General features: G+C 40.2%; 1 protein-coding gene across 2 annotated transcripts in view; it reads right to left on the bottom strand.

The window, feature by feature from the left end:
• The window catches only part of DDAH1 (dimethylarginine dimethylaminohydrolase 1), a 150,437-nt gene that overhangs the window by 35,891 nt on the left and 97,944 nt on the right, over nt 1-16,602 (bottom strand). For both annotated transcript variants that reach the window (XM_008139550.3, XM_054721229.1), the window contains exon 2: nt 6,518-6,617. In XM_008139550.3, coding sequence (XP_008137772.2) covers nt 6,518-6,617 — 100 coding nt within the window. The remainder of the gene's footprint in view (nt 1-6,517; nt 6,618-16,602) is intronic.

Genomic DNA, 16,602 nt, shown 5'->3' on the forward strand with positions numbered 1-16,602 from the left:
CCAGGGTCTGTAATGTCCAAAACAACCGAAGGCTCAACCGACCAAAAGTTAGTCCTGCAGTCAGTGCTGGGGTACTGTGGTGACCCAGCACTGACTGCCGAGGGGGCTGCATTTCAGGTCCGAAGACAGGCCCAAAGAGAGAGGCAGGGTCTGATCCGCAGCCTCCATGGCAGCTGTTGGTCAGCCGTTGACTCTCTCTTTCTCTCCAGGCTTCGCCAGCAGCTGTGCCTGTTTCTCTCTGGGCCTCCTCGGGGGCTGCTGATCAGCCCCGCCTCTATGATCAGGCCCGGAGATGCTGACTGGCATAGAAACTGACCATTCAGAACCAAATCTGGGTGAACTGTGAGGAGCAAATGGCTGCCTAGGAGGCGGAGCTTTTGACACTAACTGGCATAGAAACTGATCAATCAGAAACAAATTGGCCAGCAGTGGAAGGCAGTTGAGGGCGAGATCAGGCCGGCAGGGGAGGGCAGTTGGGGGCGAGATCAGGTCGGTATAGGAAAGCAGTTAGGGGTGATCAGGCAGGCAGAGGCAGTTGGGGGCGAGATCAGGCCAGCAGGGGAGAGCAGTTGGGGGCGAGATCAGGTTGGTATGGGAGGGCAGTTAGGGGCAATCAGGCAGGCAGGCAGAGGAGTTAGGGGCAATCAGGCAGGGAGACAGAGGCAGTTAGGGGCAATCAGGCAGGCAGGCAGGTGAGCAGTTAGAAGCCAGTGGTCCCAGATTGTGAGAGGTCCCAGATCAGGCCTAAACCGGCAGTCGGACATCCCTCAAGGGGTCCCCGATTGGAGAGGGTGCAGACTGGGCTGAGGGAACCCCCCTCTGTGCACGAATTTTGTGCACCGGGCCACTAGTCTATAAATAATGAGCTCAGAACATCACACAGTTCTTTCCTACCACAGAGGGCAGGTGTACTCATCCTCTGCCCTCTGCTCTTTTTACTAGTACACAAATCTGATTTCAAACTATTGCCCTTAGAGATAAACCTTTTCAAATTCATAGAAATGGAGACTAGAATAATGATTGCCAGGTCTTGGGGGAAAGGGGAACTGGGGAGTCAGTGCTCAATGGATACAAAGCTTCAGTTTGGGGAAGGGAAAAAATGCTGGAGATGCATGGTGGTGATGATTGCACAACCATGTCAATGTAGTTAATGCCTCTGAGCTGTGCACTTAAAAATAGTTAAATGGTAAATTTTATGTTATGTATATTTTACCACAATAAGAGAGTTATGTTTTTATTTAGGAAACAATAGGATAAACATAGGAATTTTTAGTGGCAGATTGACATGTTTTTTTTTGGTAATGGTATGATTGTGTTATCCCGTAAGAAAATTCAATACATACAAATCAAAACTTAAGGTAGGGAAAAGTCTTTTACTTGACAAAAGCATGACTCACTTTATTTAAAAAGTTGAAAAGAAGAACACGAAATTTCCTTAATTAAGATTAAAAATAGATTTATAAATTAGACATATAATTTTTAAGAAAAACATTTACTGCATTAAGCAAATTCAAACAAACTTATAATAGGGCTTGCACACTATTTTCGTTTTCAAAGTTTAAGGCAAGGTAGGAAAGTACAAAGAAAAGCAAAATGCTTATCTCTTTAAAAGTAAGTTGGGCCGAAACCAGTTTGGCTCAGTGGATAGAGCATCGGCCTGCGGATTGAAGGGTCCCGGGTTCGATTCTGATCAGGGGTATGTACCTTGGTTGCGGGCACATCCCCAGTAGGGGGTGTGCCGGAGGCAGCTGATCAATGTCTCTCTCATCGATGTTTCTAACTCTCTATCCCTCTCACTTCCTCTCTGTAAAAAATCAATAAAATATATATTAAAAAAAAAAAGTAAGTTGGACTTCTGTTTCTTGCAGTATGGCGGGCTAGATCCTCTAAATGGCCTTCCTAGTAAAAAAAGAACTGATAAAAAGTGCTGAAATTGAAATATTGAAAAGAATTGTTTTGATGGTATGTTTCTTATATCATTTTCTTCGATCCCAATTCATCCTCTGTTTCTTTTCCTTCCTCACCTCATTCTTTCATAGGAGAAAATAGGTCATTTGTCCTATTGACTATCCTACATTTTAGATTTGGCTGATTGCTTCCTTGTGTGTGTATCATCTAACATTAAGTTGTTCCTTTATGCTTTTTATTTGTGGTAAACTAATAGTTTCATGCAGATGATTAATTAGATTCTTTTTAAATTTTAATTAATTAATTAAATTAATTAATTAATTTTGGGGATAGGAGTACTTCAGAGGTGGGGCTGTGCGTCTAATGCATGAAGCCACGACTGACTCTCACGTTTCTGGTGCTACTAGAATGAGCAGTGTGTTCAGGTGGCCTCAGCCCCATTGATCCATTAGGAAGCTCCCATCAAGCTTTTACATAAAGGGTTTAACATCCTCTGATGATCATTGCACAGATCCATTATTTTATTAGGGACCTACATTTACTGGATAGAACTGTAAAAAGAAAATCTTTCTGTATTCAAGTATTTGGTCTATTTGAAATAGAATTTATAAAGGAAGGATAGGTTACATGTTTGAGCCTTTGTCCCAGCAATAACAACTGATATGTGTTTTTTTAAAAAAACACACAAAACAATAATACATTATTATCCACTAGTGGGTCAAAGGATAAATCCTAATGGAAATTAAAAAAAAACATTTAGAAGTAATGATAACAAAAATATTAACCTCAAATGATGAAGGATTCAGCTAAGGCAGCACTTGGAGGGAAAGTTACATAGCTTTTAAATGTTTATACTATGATAAGCAAAGGTTCAAAATTCAAGAGACAGAATTCCAACTTGAAAGGTAAGACAAAAAGAACAGGATGAAAAGAAAGAAATCTGAAGGAAAGAAATAAAGGTAGAAATAGGAAGGAGAAAGGAAACATATAAGAGAGAGGGTTCAACAAGGCCAAAAATTGGATCTTTGAAAAGATTTTAAAAATGGACAGATCTTTGGCAAGAAAAAAAAGAGAAGGAACAAATTAATGTTATGAATGAAAAGGAGACATGGCTATCGTTGTGAAGCTTAAAACAGCTATTTGGAAGATATGAATAACTTTGATTATTATTATTTTTTGTTAATCCTCACCCAAGGATATTTTCCATTGGTTTTTAGGGAGAGTGGAAGAGAGAGGGAAAGACAGAGAGAAATATCAATATGAGAGAAACACATCAATTGGTTGCCTCCAGCATCAGCCCCGACCAGGGCCTGGGACAGGGAGGAGCCTGCAACTGAGATACGTGCCCGTGAATCAAACCTGGGACCCTTTGGTCTCCAGGCCGACACTCTATCCACTGAGCCAAACCGGCTAGGGCGAAGATATGAATAACTTTATACCCAACATTTGAAAACTTAGAGAAAAGATAAAATCTTAGAAAAATGGAACTCACCAAAACTTACTCAGGAAAACCTCAATAATGATACAATCATTAAAGAAACAATGTAAGTTTAAAATCTCCCCACAAGAAAGCACCAGCCTCAAGTCCTGTTTGTAGGTAAGTGCTACCACAGCTCAAGGAATACACAATTCAAATAGTACTGACTACAGAAGAGAAACATAGGAAATGTTCCCTAATACATGTTATGAGGTTAATAGAACTCTTTCACCAAAGCCAGACAAGAATAACAAGAAAGAAAAATTACAGGCTACAGAAACAAAAGTCTCAAAATACCAACAAACTAACCTGTAGGAAAAATAGAATATATTATGACCAAATTGGTTTTCATCTCAGGAATGCAAGATTGGTGAACTATCAGAGAGTCAATTAATGTAATTAACCACATCAATAAATTAAAGAAGGAAAATCATATAATCATCTCACTGAAGCAAAAGAAAAAAGTTTTTCCATTTCTAGCTTTTTACTTTAGAAAAACTCTTATGCATGTCCCCAGGGGACAAACACAAACATGTACATAGCAGCACTGAAGAAATAGACAAAAACTGGAAAACAATCAAATGTACAGCAGCAGTAAAATGAATAAATACATCATGATGTATTTTTACCACAAAATGCCACACAGCTCTGAGGATGAACAATAGCTACCCACATCAAATTAACTCAGAAGCAGAAAAATCACACAAGTCTTCATAGTCTTACAAAGCTATAAGACAAGCAAAACTAAACAACATATAGTTTAGGAATACAGGCATTGAGGTGTGACTCAAAGAAAGGCAAGCAGTGCTTGAATTGTATACTTAAAGATGGTTAAAATGGCCGTAGCCAGTGTGGTTCAGTGATTAGAGAACTGGCCTGCACACCAAAGGGTCTCAGGTTCAATTCCTGGTCAAAGGCACATACGTACCTGGGTTGTAGGTTTGATCCCCAGCCCCAGTAGGGGCACTTTCGGGAGGCAACCAATCAATGTGTTTCTCTCACATGATCTCTCTCTCTCTCTCTCTCTCTCTCTCTCTCTCTCTCTCTCTCTCTCTCTCTCTCTCTCTCTCTCTCCCCCATCTCTATCTCTATCTCTATCTCCCCCTCCCTCCCTCCCTCCCTCCCTTCCTTCCTCCCTTCCTCTCTCCCTTCTTCCCTCCCTCCTTTCCACTCTCTCTCTAAAAATCAATGGAAAAAATATCCTTGAGTGAGGATTAACAACTACAGAAAAAGGTAAAAATGTCAAATTTTATGTGCTACATATTTTACCACAATTTTTAAAAAAAAAAAAAAAAAGAAGTAGGAAATAGAAGGCAGGACCAGATTTCAGTATGAATGGGGTGCCAAGCAGATAAAGATTTTAATATCCCAACACAATCTCAGTTTTGAATAAAATAACTTTTAAGATATTAAGAACTGAATATTACAAAAAGCAAGTTTGCAGATAGTGTCAAAGGTAAGCCTCCATGCTTAGTACTAGGAATTGGGGCAAACACATCAGGCTTGAGATGCTGTGGAAAGACCTTTGACCAATGGTCTTGACCAGAAGAGGCTTCTGGTATAAGTTGTGGCTAACACTGATGAAGGGTTAGGAAATCTGTTTAGCTTCGCTGCTAAGATAACTCCATGGCAGTGAACACAGCTTGTTTTAAAGCATACTTCAAATATTATCAGTACCTGCTTACAAGTTACTTATTATATGGCTATGTTTTGGTTAAAAAAAAAAGAGTCTTATTGTAAGGAAGTGTGACTTAAACATTTATCTTTTCACAAAAGGCTATTGTCTAAGAGAAACGGGCTGTTGTTCTGGGCTGCCAGAAGGAATGAAGGTGCCATCCAGGGGAGACGTGCAGAATATTCTAAGGGGAACTTACTCGGCAGATTCAGAGTCTGCATGGCCTCGGCAGAGCTGAGAATACAGGGCTGGCCTTGCTGACTCCTTATTCTGTGTTCTTATGGCTCAACGGGTATGCACACCAAACCCGGGGGCGGGCTGCTGCCCGTGACAGTGGAAGCACAGCTGTGCAGCACACAACCCCAGGGATGTTGTTCACAAGCCTATGACAAGAGTGACGCCCCCTGGAGCTCGGCAGCTCAGTGGTCCCACCCATACGTATGTGATACCCAACAAGAAACTACCCGAATGTCACGGGAGAAATCCTCCTCCTCCCCCAGGAACATTAATTCTATCAAAACACAAGTAATACAAGATACTTTTATATTGAAATGAAGATGGCTCTGTTTTGTCTATGTACATGGGATTCGATATGATTCACATCAGCGGACATCTTGGACTTCCAAGAAGCTTCATGCTTTCAGTGGGCCTCTTGGGGCCACATTCCTATATCCCTGGATCAGCCTCTGCTGGGACATCTGTGAAACAAGTATTTATTCCCTGACATATAGAGGGTAGATAATACACTCTCACTACAAATTAAAAATCATTATCGATGTCTTGCTTCTCAGTACAACTAGAATGGATCTGAGTATCCAGAGCTCCACATAGGACTTTACAGAACCATCATGATCATAAAGAGTTGGGAAGGTTAAATGCTAAAATCTTGCTTTCTTTAGTAGCTACATTCAACCTACTGTAAGATCTGGTTCCAGTTAGATCAATCATAACATGAGATGTTTATATTTTGTTAAGCTCTGCTTTACTCATTTGGCATTAAGCCAAGTCAATTTGCATTGATAATTATTTAAATTTGTCTTGTTAACTGGGAAGAAAATTATTTGCAAATGACACATCTTGAATTAAGAATTTTTAAAATACAAACCAGATATATTGTCACACAATGAAAAACCATGCAACCCATAAACTCACGTTGTAGAACATGGTAGTCAAAACTTACAAAATGATAAGTAAATATTGATAGCATTCTTGTTAAAAATGTGCAAATGCATGCATACAAAAGTGCTAAAAGGACATACATCCAAATATTGAAATGTTTATCTTTGAATGAAAGTTCATTTTTGTTTTTTTTTCTCTTTGCTGCTTTTCTGTATTTTCCAAATTTCTTGCATTTAGCATTTTTTACTTTGGTAATTAAAAAAACTATAGTTAAATAAGTGACTATGAGTCCTATATTAGAAATATTTTTAGACAGAAAAAAGTAAATACAATTATACCTGTGAATAAGACGTCTCCACCATCTAAGGTTGCATTTTCATCTTTCATCTCTACTATATTGAGCTGAAGTTTTTCTAACGCTTCTTTCATCATGTCAACCTGTTGAAAATGATCCAGATTAATATCTTAATATTTTCTAAAAGAAAAACCAATCATCTAAAACGTCTGAACACTGAATCATGCTCCCATGTGCAACCACACGCGCGCGCGCACACACACACACACACACACACACACACACACACCCCTTTGTGAATATATGTAGTATAGTTTGGACCAGCCATGGTCATTTGCAAAATAAGAAATTATCTTTTAGAAATCATCCATTTCATCCCCTTCTAGCTCAAGCTTTAGTGAATATTATAGTCCCTTCTTCTGTTGGAAGGTTAACTAGTTAGGACACTATTGGAAGAGTGACTACTTAGGACACTGTTGGAATAGCGACTAGTTTGGTCATATGAGTCAACAAAGGTGGGAGGCAGAATAGCCAATCCTCCTACCCTTCCCAGAAAGTACAAGATTTAATTTTAAATGTTAAGTAAGAATTGCACACACATGGAGTGATATGTGGAAGGACTATCAACAATAACCAGTACCTTGAAATCTCGGCACATAGGAAGTCATTGTTTTCTATTCAAGTATTTTCTAAAAATGTCAGAACATCTAAGGATCCTTGGTAAATCCCGAACTGTTATTTAAATTTAAACTGGGTCCCTACAGGTGATTAACAAATACAATGGTTGCAATCAAACTGAAGCATAGGTGAAAATGAGTTTCAGGGACGTTCTGTAATCCCAGGCTGAAGTCTCAAGCACAGAGATATTCTGGGCTAAACGAGGGAGTGCTTTTCTTGAGGTTCACTTTAATACAAGAAAACAATTTAAGGCATAACCGATGCCCTTTGAAGTTCACAATGCAATGCACGTCCTTCTAGCGGCGCAACATAACAATTTAAATACTTCTGAAAGGTCTGTACAACCTTGAACATAGTGACGACATACATGGAGAAGATATGAGTAGCTAAGGGAAAAACAAGAGATCACATGACATTGGGGAAAGCAGGTAATACTGCCAAAATACATGCCAGTTCACAGAGTGAATTGTCAATGAAGAGTTAGGAGACATAAACATAGCAGAGTAACCTCTAGACTCTGAGAGCAAGCATGTCAAACTCAAAGGCTAACACGGGCCAAGTAAATGAGGCATGCGGCCCGCGGGCCACGAGTTTTACGTGCTTGCTCTAGAGTAATAAAAATATGGAAATACTTTGACAACAAGCCTGACATTCATGCAGTTAAAAAAGGTGAAAAGGGATACAAAATAAAATAAATATATCATCTCATCCTTGTCCTGGAACTCGTAAAAATTCCACAAACCAGAGTGACTCAGAACAATAAAAAATTATTTCCGTGGATGCAATGTGACCTCTTTTCACAGCAGAATAGGTTTTTCTATGTAACCGGAAGTGGAAATCATTGCTGTAGCATAAAAAAAGAAGCAAAACCAACATTTACCATGACTTGTTGGGCAGCAGTGAACCCAGGAAAACACACAACGGTTTCCTTCTGTGGCATCCACCTCTGTGTCTATGGAAAATTCATTCAGCTTAGAGAGATCATGAGAACAGAGCTACTGTTACCTTTCGTTTCTATTACGAATGCTACTGCTTCTGTTATAACAACATTTCAAAGGTTACTCAGAATTCAGCAGTGACACATTCTGGTGTGAAAAGTGTACATGTAATATCTCAACTTAGGAACTTTATTAAACTCTTAAGTGTGTTTAAAGAGAACAGAAGTAGGGCAGCTAACATATACCAGTTTCAGAAATAATGTATTTCTTTTAAAATCCTACATCTTTCAAATTAAAAATTTAGAGGATAAAATGCTTGTGTTTTTTAAAAGTTAAATCAGCTGCACTGACATTAAAAAACTGGTCTTGGCCCTAGCTGGTTTGGCTCAGTGGATAGAGCGTGGGCCTGCGGACTGAAGGGTCCCCAGGTTGATCTGGTCAAGGGCACATGCCGGGTTGTGGGCTCCATCCCTAGTAGGGGTGTGCAGGAGGCAGCCGATCAATGATTCTCTCTAATCATTGATGTTTCTATCTCTCTCTCCCTCTCCCTTCCTCTCTGAAATCAATAAAAAAAAGTATAAAAAAACAACTGGCTTTTGTACAAGGGCATTACTCCCCCTCCCCTTTTAAAAAAATATTCAGTGATATCTATATAAACAAAGTCATCAAGGTAGGTACAGACCACAAACACTGATAATACTATATTACTTTCAGAGCTAAGGGTATGGACAAAAAAAATTTTGTTTTAAGCATCACATAAACAGTTTTGAAAGTGGCAGGACCACATGGCATCAAATCAGCAATGCTAACCCCCGGGAGATTTCTGGAGAAGAAACAAGAGAGGCTCAACCACAAGCTCTCCATGGAGAGCTGCATACCCTGGGCACAGGGGTTCCATGAAGCAGACAAACTCAGCTGCAAACAAGGTCCAGTATTGCCCTGACACATGGACCCATAGAATGCCAGCTACTCTGGCAGTTAAAACACTAAAGATGCCCTGGCTCGGTGGCTCAGTTGGTTGGACCATCGTCCTGTGTACCAAAATGTTGCGGGTTCAATTCCTGGTCAGGAAAGCATACCTAGGTTGCAGGTTTGATCCCGGTCAGGGCGAGTACTGGAGGCAGCCAATAGATGTTTCTTTCTCTCTCTCCCCTTCCTCTCTCTCTCAAATCAATAAACATATCCTTGGGTAAGGATGTAAAAAAAAAACACTAAATATAACCATGGAAGTGGGAATTTTTGCAGGAAAAGATCCAAACGCTGAGCCTTCAAGAAACTGCCTATTCTGTGGATACATAGCCATAGTTAATGTTGACTTACTTAACTTTCAAGAAAAAAATAAATCAAGGCCAAAAAACACACCCACCTTTCACAGAGACACCTTACAGAGTAGAATTTAGCATTACTCAGGGTGGGGGGCACTGTGAGAACAAACAGTATTAATTCCAAAGGCTGAGTTGAATGGATCAGTTTAGCCCATGAAATCAGAAATAAAAAGGGTAGAGAAACGTCTTCATTAATTAAAATATTATCCATATAATTTGCATCCTCTATTCTAAAGATTTACATTTCTTCCTTCCCTTTTCACTCTACATGTTTGTTTGATCTTTTTACTTTATACTGTAAACATATAATTTTTACCGTATTTCTTTTGCCCCAAGTCTTCTCCTCCCACCCTGTGCTACAGATTCCTCTCCTGACAGCAGCGGGTTCAAATGAGCTCTGCTACTTCCATTCACCCAACTCACACATCTTTCTTGCAAGAGCTGGTACTAGTTTTTAGGTAATTATATTTTCCTCCCCCCCCCTTTTTTTTTTCCTGGAGTACTAATGTAAAAAATGTAGTGTTACTGGTTACATGCTCAGCCCCTCCATTGGGAATGTCTGTATAGTGTAGCGTTATGATCAAGGGCCTGGAATTCAAATCTCTGCTCTGCTACTTACTAGCCAAGTGACCTTAGGTTGCTGAATTTTCTGAACTTCAGTTTTCTCATTGCTAAAACGGGTGCTTAGTCAGACTGGTACCAACTTCCTAAGCTCCTCCTGACCATTAAATACATCTTAAGCATTTAGTACATAGTAATTGCGCAATAAACATTAGATATGTCTTCTATTATTTTGATGAATACCAGATTGTGTGCACTCAGTGACAAATACTTGTACCATGAAACTGACCCACAAAAGAAAACGGTTTCTTTTTCTTTGTACATTTGGACAAGTTGCTCATATTTTACCACTACATGACAGATCCCATCTGCTTTCCAGGGAATTAAAATTACAGTCTTTTCTGCAAAGCCAATGTAAAGTCAGAACACAAACACTGAGGATACATTTAAATTTAAATCATTCCAATTTTATTTCCTCCCAGCTCCGGGAAGCTGTCAGGCTATGTGGTAGATTTCTTGTAAACCTCTGCTTCGAAATAGCCCCTGGAGGTACTACATAAGGTGGGAAGTGGGCCTGGCTGGTAAGACATCCCACAGGCCTCAAAACTGCATTAGGCAAGATGATATAGAATGATTACAGTTACTAAAGGCATTATCACTCTAAAGGGCTTGGTCTAAAGAATTCCCCCTCTTTTTTTTTTTTTTAAGTTAAAAAATTTTTAATTTTTTTAATTTTTAAAATTAAATCTTTATTGTTGAAAACATTACATATGTACTCTTTTCCCCCCATTGACCCCCTGTAGCCACCCCCACCCCCACCCCTACCCCAGGCCTTCACCACCCTATTGTCTGTGTCCATGGACTATGCATATATGCATACAAGTTCTTTGGTTGATCTCTTCCCACCCACCCACCTTCCCCACCTTCCCTCTGAGATTCCCTAGTCCCCTGGTTGGCAAACTGTGGCTCGAGAGCCACATGCGGCTCTTTGGCCCCTTGAGTGTGGCTCTTCCACAAAATACCACGGCCTGGGCGAGTCTATGTTGAAGACGTGGCGTTAGAAGAAGTTTAAGTTTAAAAAATTTGGCTCTCAAAAGAAATTTCAATCGTTGTACTGTTGATATTTGGCTCTGTTGACTAATGAGTTTGCAGACCACTGCCCTAGTCTGTTCTATGCTTCTATGTCTCTGGATCTATTTTGTTCATTAGATTCCACATACGAGTGAGATCATGTGATACTTGTCTTTCTCTGGCTTTTTCGCCCCCCTCTTTCTTAATGCCTAGTCTCCTTTTCTTACCGTTTCTGTTCTACTCTCTTCTTACCTTCTTTATGGCTCTCATGTTTTGTTCCTTATTTGTCCTATCATGTTTACATCATCATCCTGTCTTCCATTTCACTCCTTTGGGGTTCTCATGGTGAATAGAAAGAACTGGGGATTTGAATACAGGTCCTATTACTTATTAGCTATGTGACATGGGATGAGTTAACCACTTGGAGCCTAAGTTTCCTAATCCAAAAATGGGATAATGTTTTCTCTCTAACAGAGATTATGTGGATAGCAAACAAACTGATACATACAAGGCACCTAGTTCAGTATCTGGCACATTATGATCAAAACCAGTAGTTGCTAAAAACAAACATCAAACAAACCAGTAGTCGCTGATATCATTATTATTATGCCCTAAATTAACTCAGTGCTTGGTTTGGGTTACCTTTCAAAAAGAAATAAAAGATTAAAAACATACCATTTGCAGCATTAAACAAAATATCTATTGATCCCACCTATCTTGTTCTTCTTGTAAAATTTCCCCCCAAACAAATATAAGACCGTATACATTTATTATTGGGAGTCTATATACATAATAGCTTGTAATAGCGCCATAATTAGTTTAATACTTTATTTAGATGCCAATATGGTCCGGTTGGCCCTGTCCGAAGTTGGCTTTGCTGGGCATATTTTTTAAATGTCCACTGTGAATGTTTCACAGCTTCACTTTGGATGTGAATGCTCTCATGAGGCCCATTGAGCAGCCTGTGCTGAGGTTCCATTAACGGCCTGCACCAACCGCTGTTTGCCAAGCTGCTTTCCTTCAGCGGCTTTGCGGGGTTAGCTGCCAGAGGTTATGACTACAAATGAGGCCCTCAGCCTTGGCCCGTCTGCAGCTGATGTGTCTCAGTTCTGCCCGGCGCTGGGAGCTGTGCCGTCACCATCACCACTAGGTTTTCAACGCCATTTGAATGTTCTGGATCCCTTTTAACCCATCGTATTGTCAGAGCTCTAAAATTACACTGTCATCCTGTTTCTATTCTTATCCAGCTCCAAAGAGATGAAGAGCAGCAACATAGCTTTGTTGGTAGGGGAGGCGGTTTCATTTCCTCAACTTGTTGCTGATGTCGTTTTGCCGTTAGTGTTAAGTGTGACATGCAGATAATACTGAGGAAGCCACTGAGGTGATGTCTCTAGAAAGTCAAAGGGCAGCTGGCTTGGAACCTGCTGGTGCATCAAAGTTACATTGTGTTGTCCTGGCTACACTCAAAGGCCACGCTTCATTTGTTTATTCATGTTCTTTGTTAACCAGCACATCTTAGCTCCTGAGGCCACATGGACTAGCACATTTGACTGATTTTATAATATTAATACTTAGCACCTATATCATGCTTTCACATATATTTTCTCATTTGATCAACATTTCAGTTCAACACTTAGTGGATGCCAACATTTTTTAAAACCGGCTACAAAGATAAAAAAACAAACCCACAAACCCATAATTCCTGTCCCTGGGAAGTTAATAATCTAATAGGGGAGATATACCTCTCGCAATCCGGGACCCCTCGGGGGATGTCCAACTGCCGGTTTAGGCCCGATCCCTGCGGTAGTCGGACATCAACTCTAGCAATCCAGGACTGCTGGCTCCTAACCGCTCACCTGCCTGCCTGCCTGATCACCCCTAACCACTCTGCCTGCCAGATCACCACTAACTGCTCACCTGCCTGCCTGATTGCCCCTAACTGCCTTTGCCTCAGCCCCCGCCGCCGCAGCTTCGTCCAGAGGATGTCTGGAATGACGACCGGAAGGTCGTTCAGCTGTCTGGTCTAATTAGCATATTACGCTTTTATTATTATAGATAGTGACCATAAAGTGAAATATTTGTTGGATGTTCACAATAATGCCAAAGGGTAGAAGGGTAGGCATTGGTATACCAGTGAACTGAGGCTAAGGGAGGTTGACTGACTTGCTGAGTCAAGGCTGCTGAGCCCACGCCCATGTTCATTTCCACTGCACTGTGTAGTTATGATTCTCCCGAGGCCCATCACAGAGCACAACCTCATCAGGACCGGAGCTCATGCCTTCTGTTTTCCAACCCTGTGCATTTAAGTCCACTGGGTATTACAAGATCCTATGCTGAAGTAATTTTGGGTTCTATGGTATCTTCATATCCAAGATGGATGGCATTTCTGTATGTGAGGGCCTTAGGATGCTAAGGTGTGGTGTGATTAAAATGCTAAGTAATATGAACAGAATGTACTAACCACACTAGGAATGCTCACCGAGTATGTCTTGTGGATTAATTACCACCCTTTAACTGTGGGATGCATTAGGTTCATATTCAAGGAACATTCAGTGATTCATTCCTTAACTTCCCCTCATGTGCTGGTTAAATTACTAAAACTAACCAAAACTACAAAAGAAAAAAAAAAGAGAGAATAAAAAAGAGGTTTAATATACTAAATGACTCAGTCATAAAAATTCTTACGTAAAAACATACTGGAATGCTCTTCTAAACTCTAATTTTAGGACAAAGCTCTTAGAAGGAATTTAGTTAGCAATATATTAACAAACATTAAGATAGTCTTCCTATATGCTAGAAGCTCGACTAAGAACTCCTACTTAACTTACCTAACCCTCATAATCTGATGAAACAAGTACAAATATTATTTTTGTTTCACACATGGGAATATGGAGGCAGGGTTGCTGACTTGTCCATGGTCTTACAGCAGCAGAGCTGAGATTTGAACTTACTAGTAGACAGCTGTGCTCTGGTGTTTTTGTTCTTCTTTTCTATACAATGTTAGATATCCACTATGCAGTCAAATGAAAATAAATGTTGGAATGACCATGAGGATCTACAAGACCTTTTGATTTATTTGTTTGAACAAAATGTGGACCCAGACATTCTGGAGGCTACAATGAAAGGGCAGAGGCTACAAATTGCAGCAGTCTGAACTTAGGTTTGTTTCTAAAGATCCTCAATTTTGTTTTCCCAAGAAAACAGACTGATATTACTGAATGTTGGGAGCCATTCCTTCATCTTTCCAATATCTAGGTCACATTATGAGAAGGAATTATTTGTGGGAAAATCTTTAAACAGTCAGCAATGTATTTTAAGCACAGCGAGATTACAAAAGCACGTGGACATGTAGATACACTTCAAACCAAGATACTATACACACTGCAAACCAATACAACTAATCTGGAAAGAGAAGGGTTCCCACCACACTGGGAAGTATGGCAGGCAGAATTCGAAGATGGTGCCCAAGACTGCCACCCCCTGATGTACACGTTGTGTGCAGATAAATCTCTCCCTCTGAGTGTGAGAAGAACCTGTGTCTATGACATCACTGTTGTGATTAGGTTACATTTCATGGCATAGGTAAGATATTTTGCAGATGTGATTAAGGTTTCTAGTCAGTTGACTTGAGTTAATCACAAGGGAGATGACCCTGGGTGGGCCTGACTAATCAGGGGAGCCTTTTAAAGAGGGTTTAAAAGTCAGCGGTGGAGGAAGTCAGAGAAATGTTCTACTGTTGGGGAAGAAAGTAAGCAACCATGTTGGGAACTACCTGTGGAGGGGGCCTACAGAGCAGCCTCTAGGGACTGAGTAGCTCCCCATTGACAGCCAGCAGAAAAAGCAAAGGAGCTGTGGCCTTTGTCCTACAATCACAAGAAACTGAATTCGGCCAACAACTTGAATGAGCTTGGAAGAGAACACAGTCCGGGTAAAAATCATTTACGCTGTGAGATAATAAATTGGTGTTTTTTAAGTTTCTGTGCTTATGGTAAGTTGTTACAACAGAAAACCAATACAGAAAGCCCAAATTTAAACAGATTTTTTAAAAAAGTATTTGTAAAGGCCTTTTGTCAGAAGCAAAAAAGTTGAATAAATGTCCATTTTCAAGTTGTTTATTCAAAATACAGCTCAACAATTTTTAAGATGTCTCTAAGAAATTACCAAAAATAGAATATTTTAAATGAGTTTGGGGTGCCAGACCCACCAACTTCCTTAATCTGTGCTTTATTAAAATGTTGGGCAATTATATTTTGAAATGATGAAAACAAGTTGTAATATTGTTTTTTGGCTACAAATCTAATACATGCTCATAAAAATTAAAATGACAAAGGTATATCCTATATAATAAAAGGGTAATATGCAAATCGACTGAACAGTGGAACCACCGGTTGCTATGACACGCACTGACCACCAGGGGGCAGACACTCAATGCAGGAGCTGCCCCCTGGTGGTCAGTGCGCTCCCACAGGGGAAGCACAGCTCAGCCACAAGCCAGCTCACGGCTGGTGAGCGCAGTGGCAGTGGTGGGGAGCGGGCCTAAGCTGTCAGTCGGACATCCCCTGAGGGCTCCTAGACTACTAAAGGGTGCAGGCTGGGCTGAGGGGACCCACCCCCCTACCTCCCAGTGCATGAATGTCATGCACCGGACCTCTAGTATATAAATAATAATACAAAGCAAAAATGTGCCTCGAATTATCCCAATCTTATTATTTCCATTTATTGAGTAAATACTGAGTGTCTGTTGAGAGCTAGACACCATGCTAGACAGTCGTCAGTGACCATAAAAAATAGACATGGCCTCTGCTGTTCAGTGTCCTTAGGGGCACAGACATTAAAGATTCACACAAGTCAACACACAGTTATACGTTATGAGAAGGGCTTTGAAGGAAAGCAATAGTGTGTTTTGGGAAATAAGAGGGGTACATGTTTCAGGGGGTCCAAGAAGGTCACTTAGAGGAAGTAACGTGTAAGCTAGGAAATAAAAATGTTAACAGTAGTTATTTATTCCTGCGGGTGGGTCATCTGGAATTCTTCCTTAGAACCAAAAGGGATTTCTGGATGATACTCAGATCATAAATGGCTCACCTTAGTCTACTGGAAAATGTAGTCAGTCAGCAAAAGCTAAGAACTATATGATTTCACTCATATGTGGGATATAAAACTGAAACTCGTGAACACACATAGCAGTGTGGTGGTTGCCAGAGGGAGGGAGTGGGGGGAGAAGAGGCTCCTAATATAAGGTGACAGGAGAAGATTTGACTTTGGATGGTGGGCACATGGTACAATACATAGACAACATAGAAACCCACACCTGAAACCTATATGTTCATGTTGACCAATGTCACCCCAATTTAATTAATATTTTTTTAAAAAAGAAAATTTAGTAAAGGGCGTCTCTATTAGAAAAATGGTCAATAGTACTGGAAATTATGTAATACATTAAAATCTTCAAAAGTTATTAGAGTCAAGTAAATGTCATTAATCCTGTAATCATTCTGGGAACTGGTGGTATTTATAGGATGGTTAACAAGTTTGAAAGTTTTATAACCGCCTAG

Source organism: Eptesicus fuscus, chromosome 9 (genome assembly GCF_027574615.1).
Source record: "Eptesicus fuscus isolate TK198812 chromosome 9, DD_ASM_mEF_20220401, whole genome shotgun sequence".
In the NCBI taxonomy this organism is placed as follows: domain Eukaryota; kingdom Metazoa; phylum Chordata; class Mammalia; order Chiroptera; family Vespertilionidae; genus Eptesicus; species Eptesicus fuscus.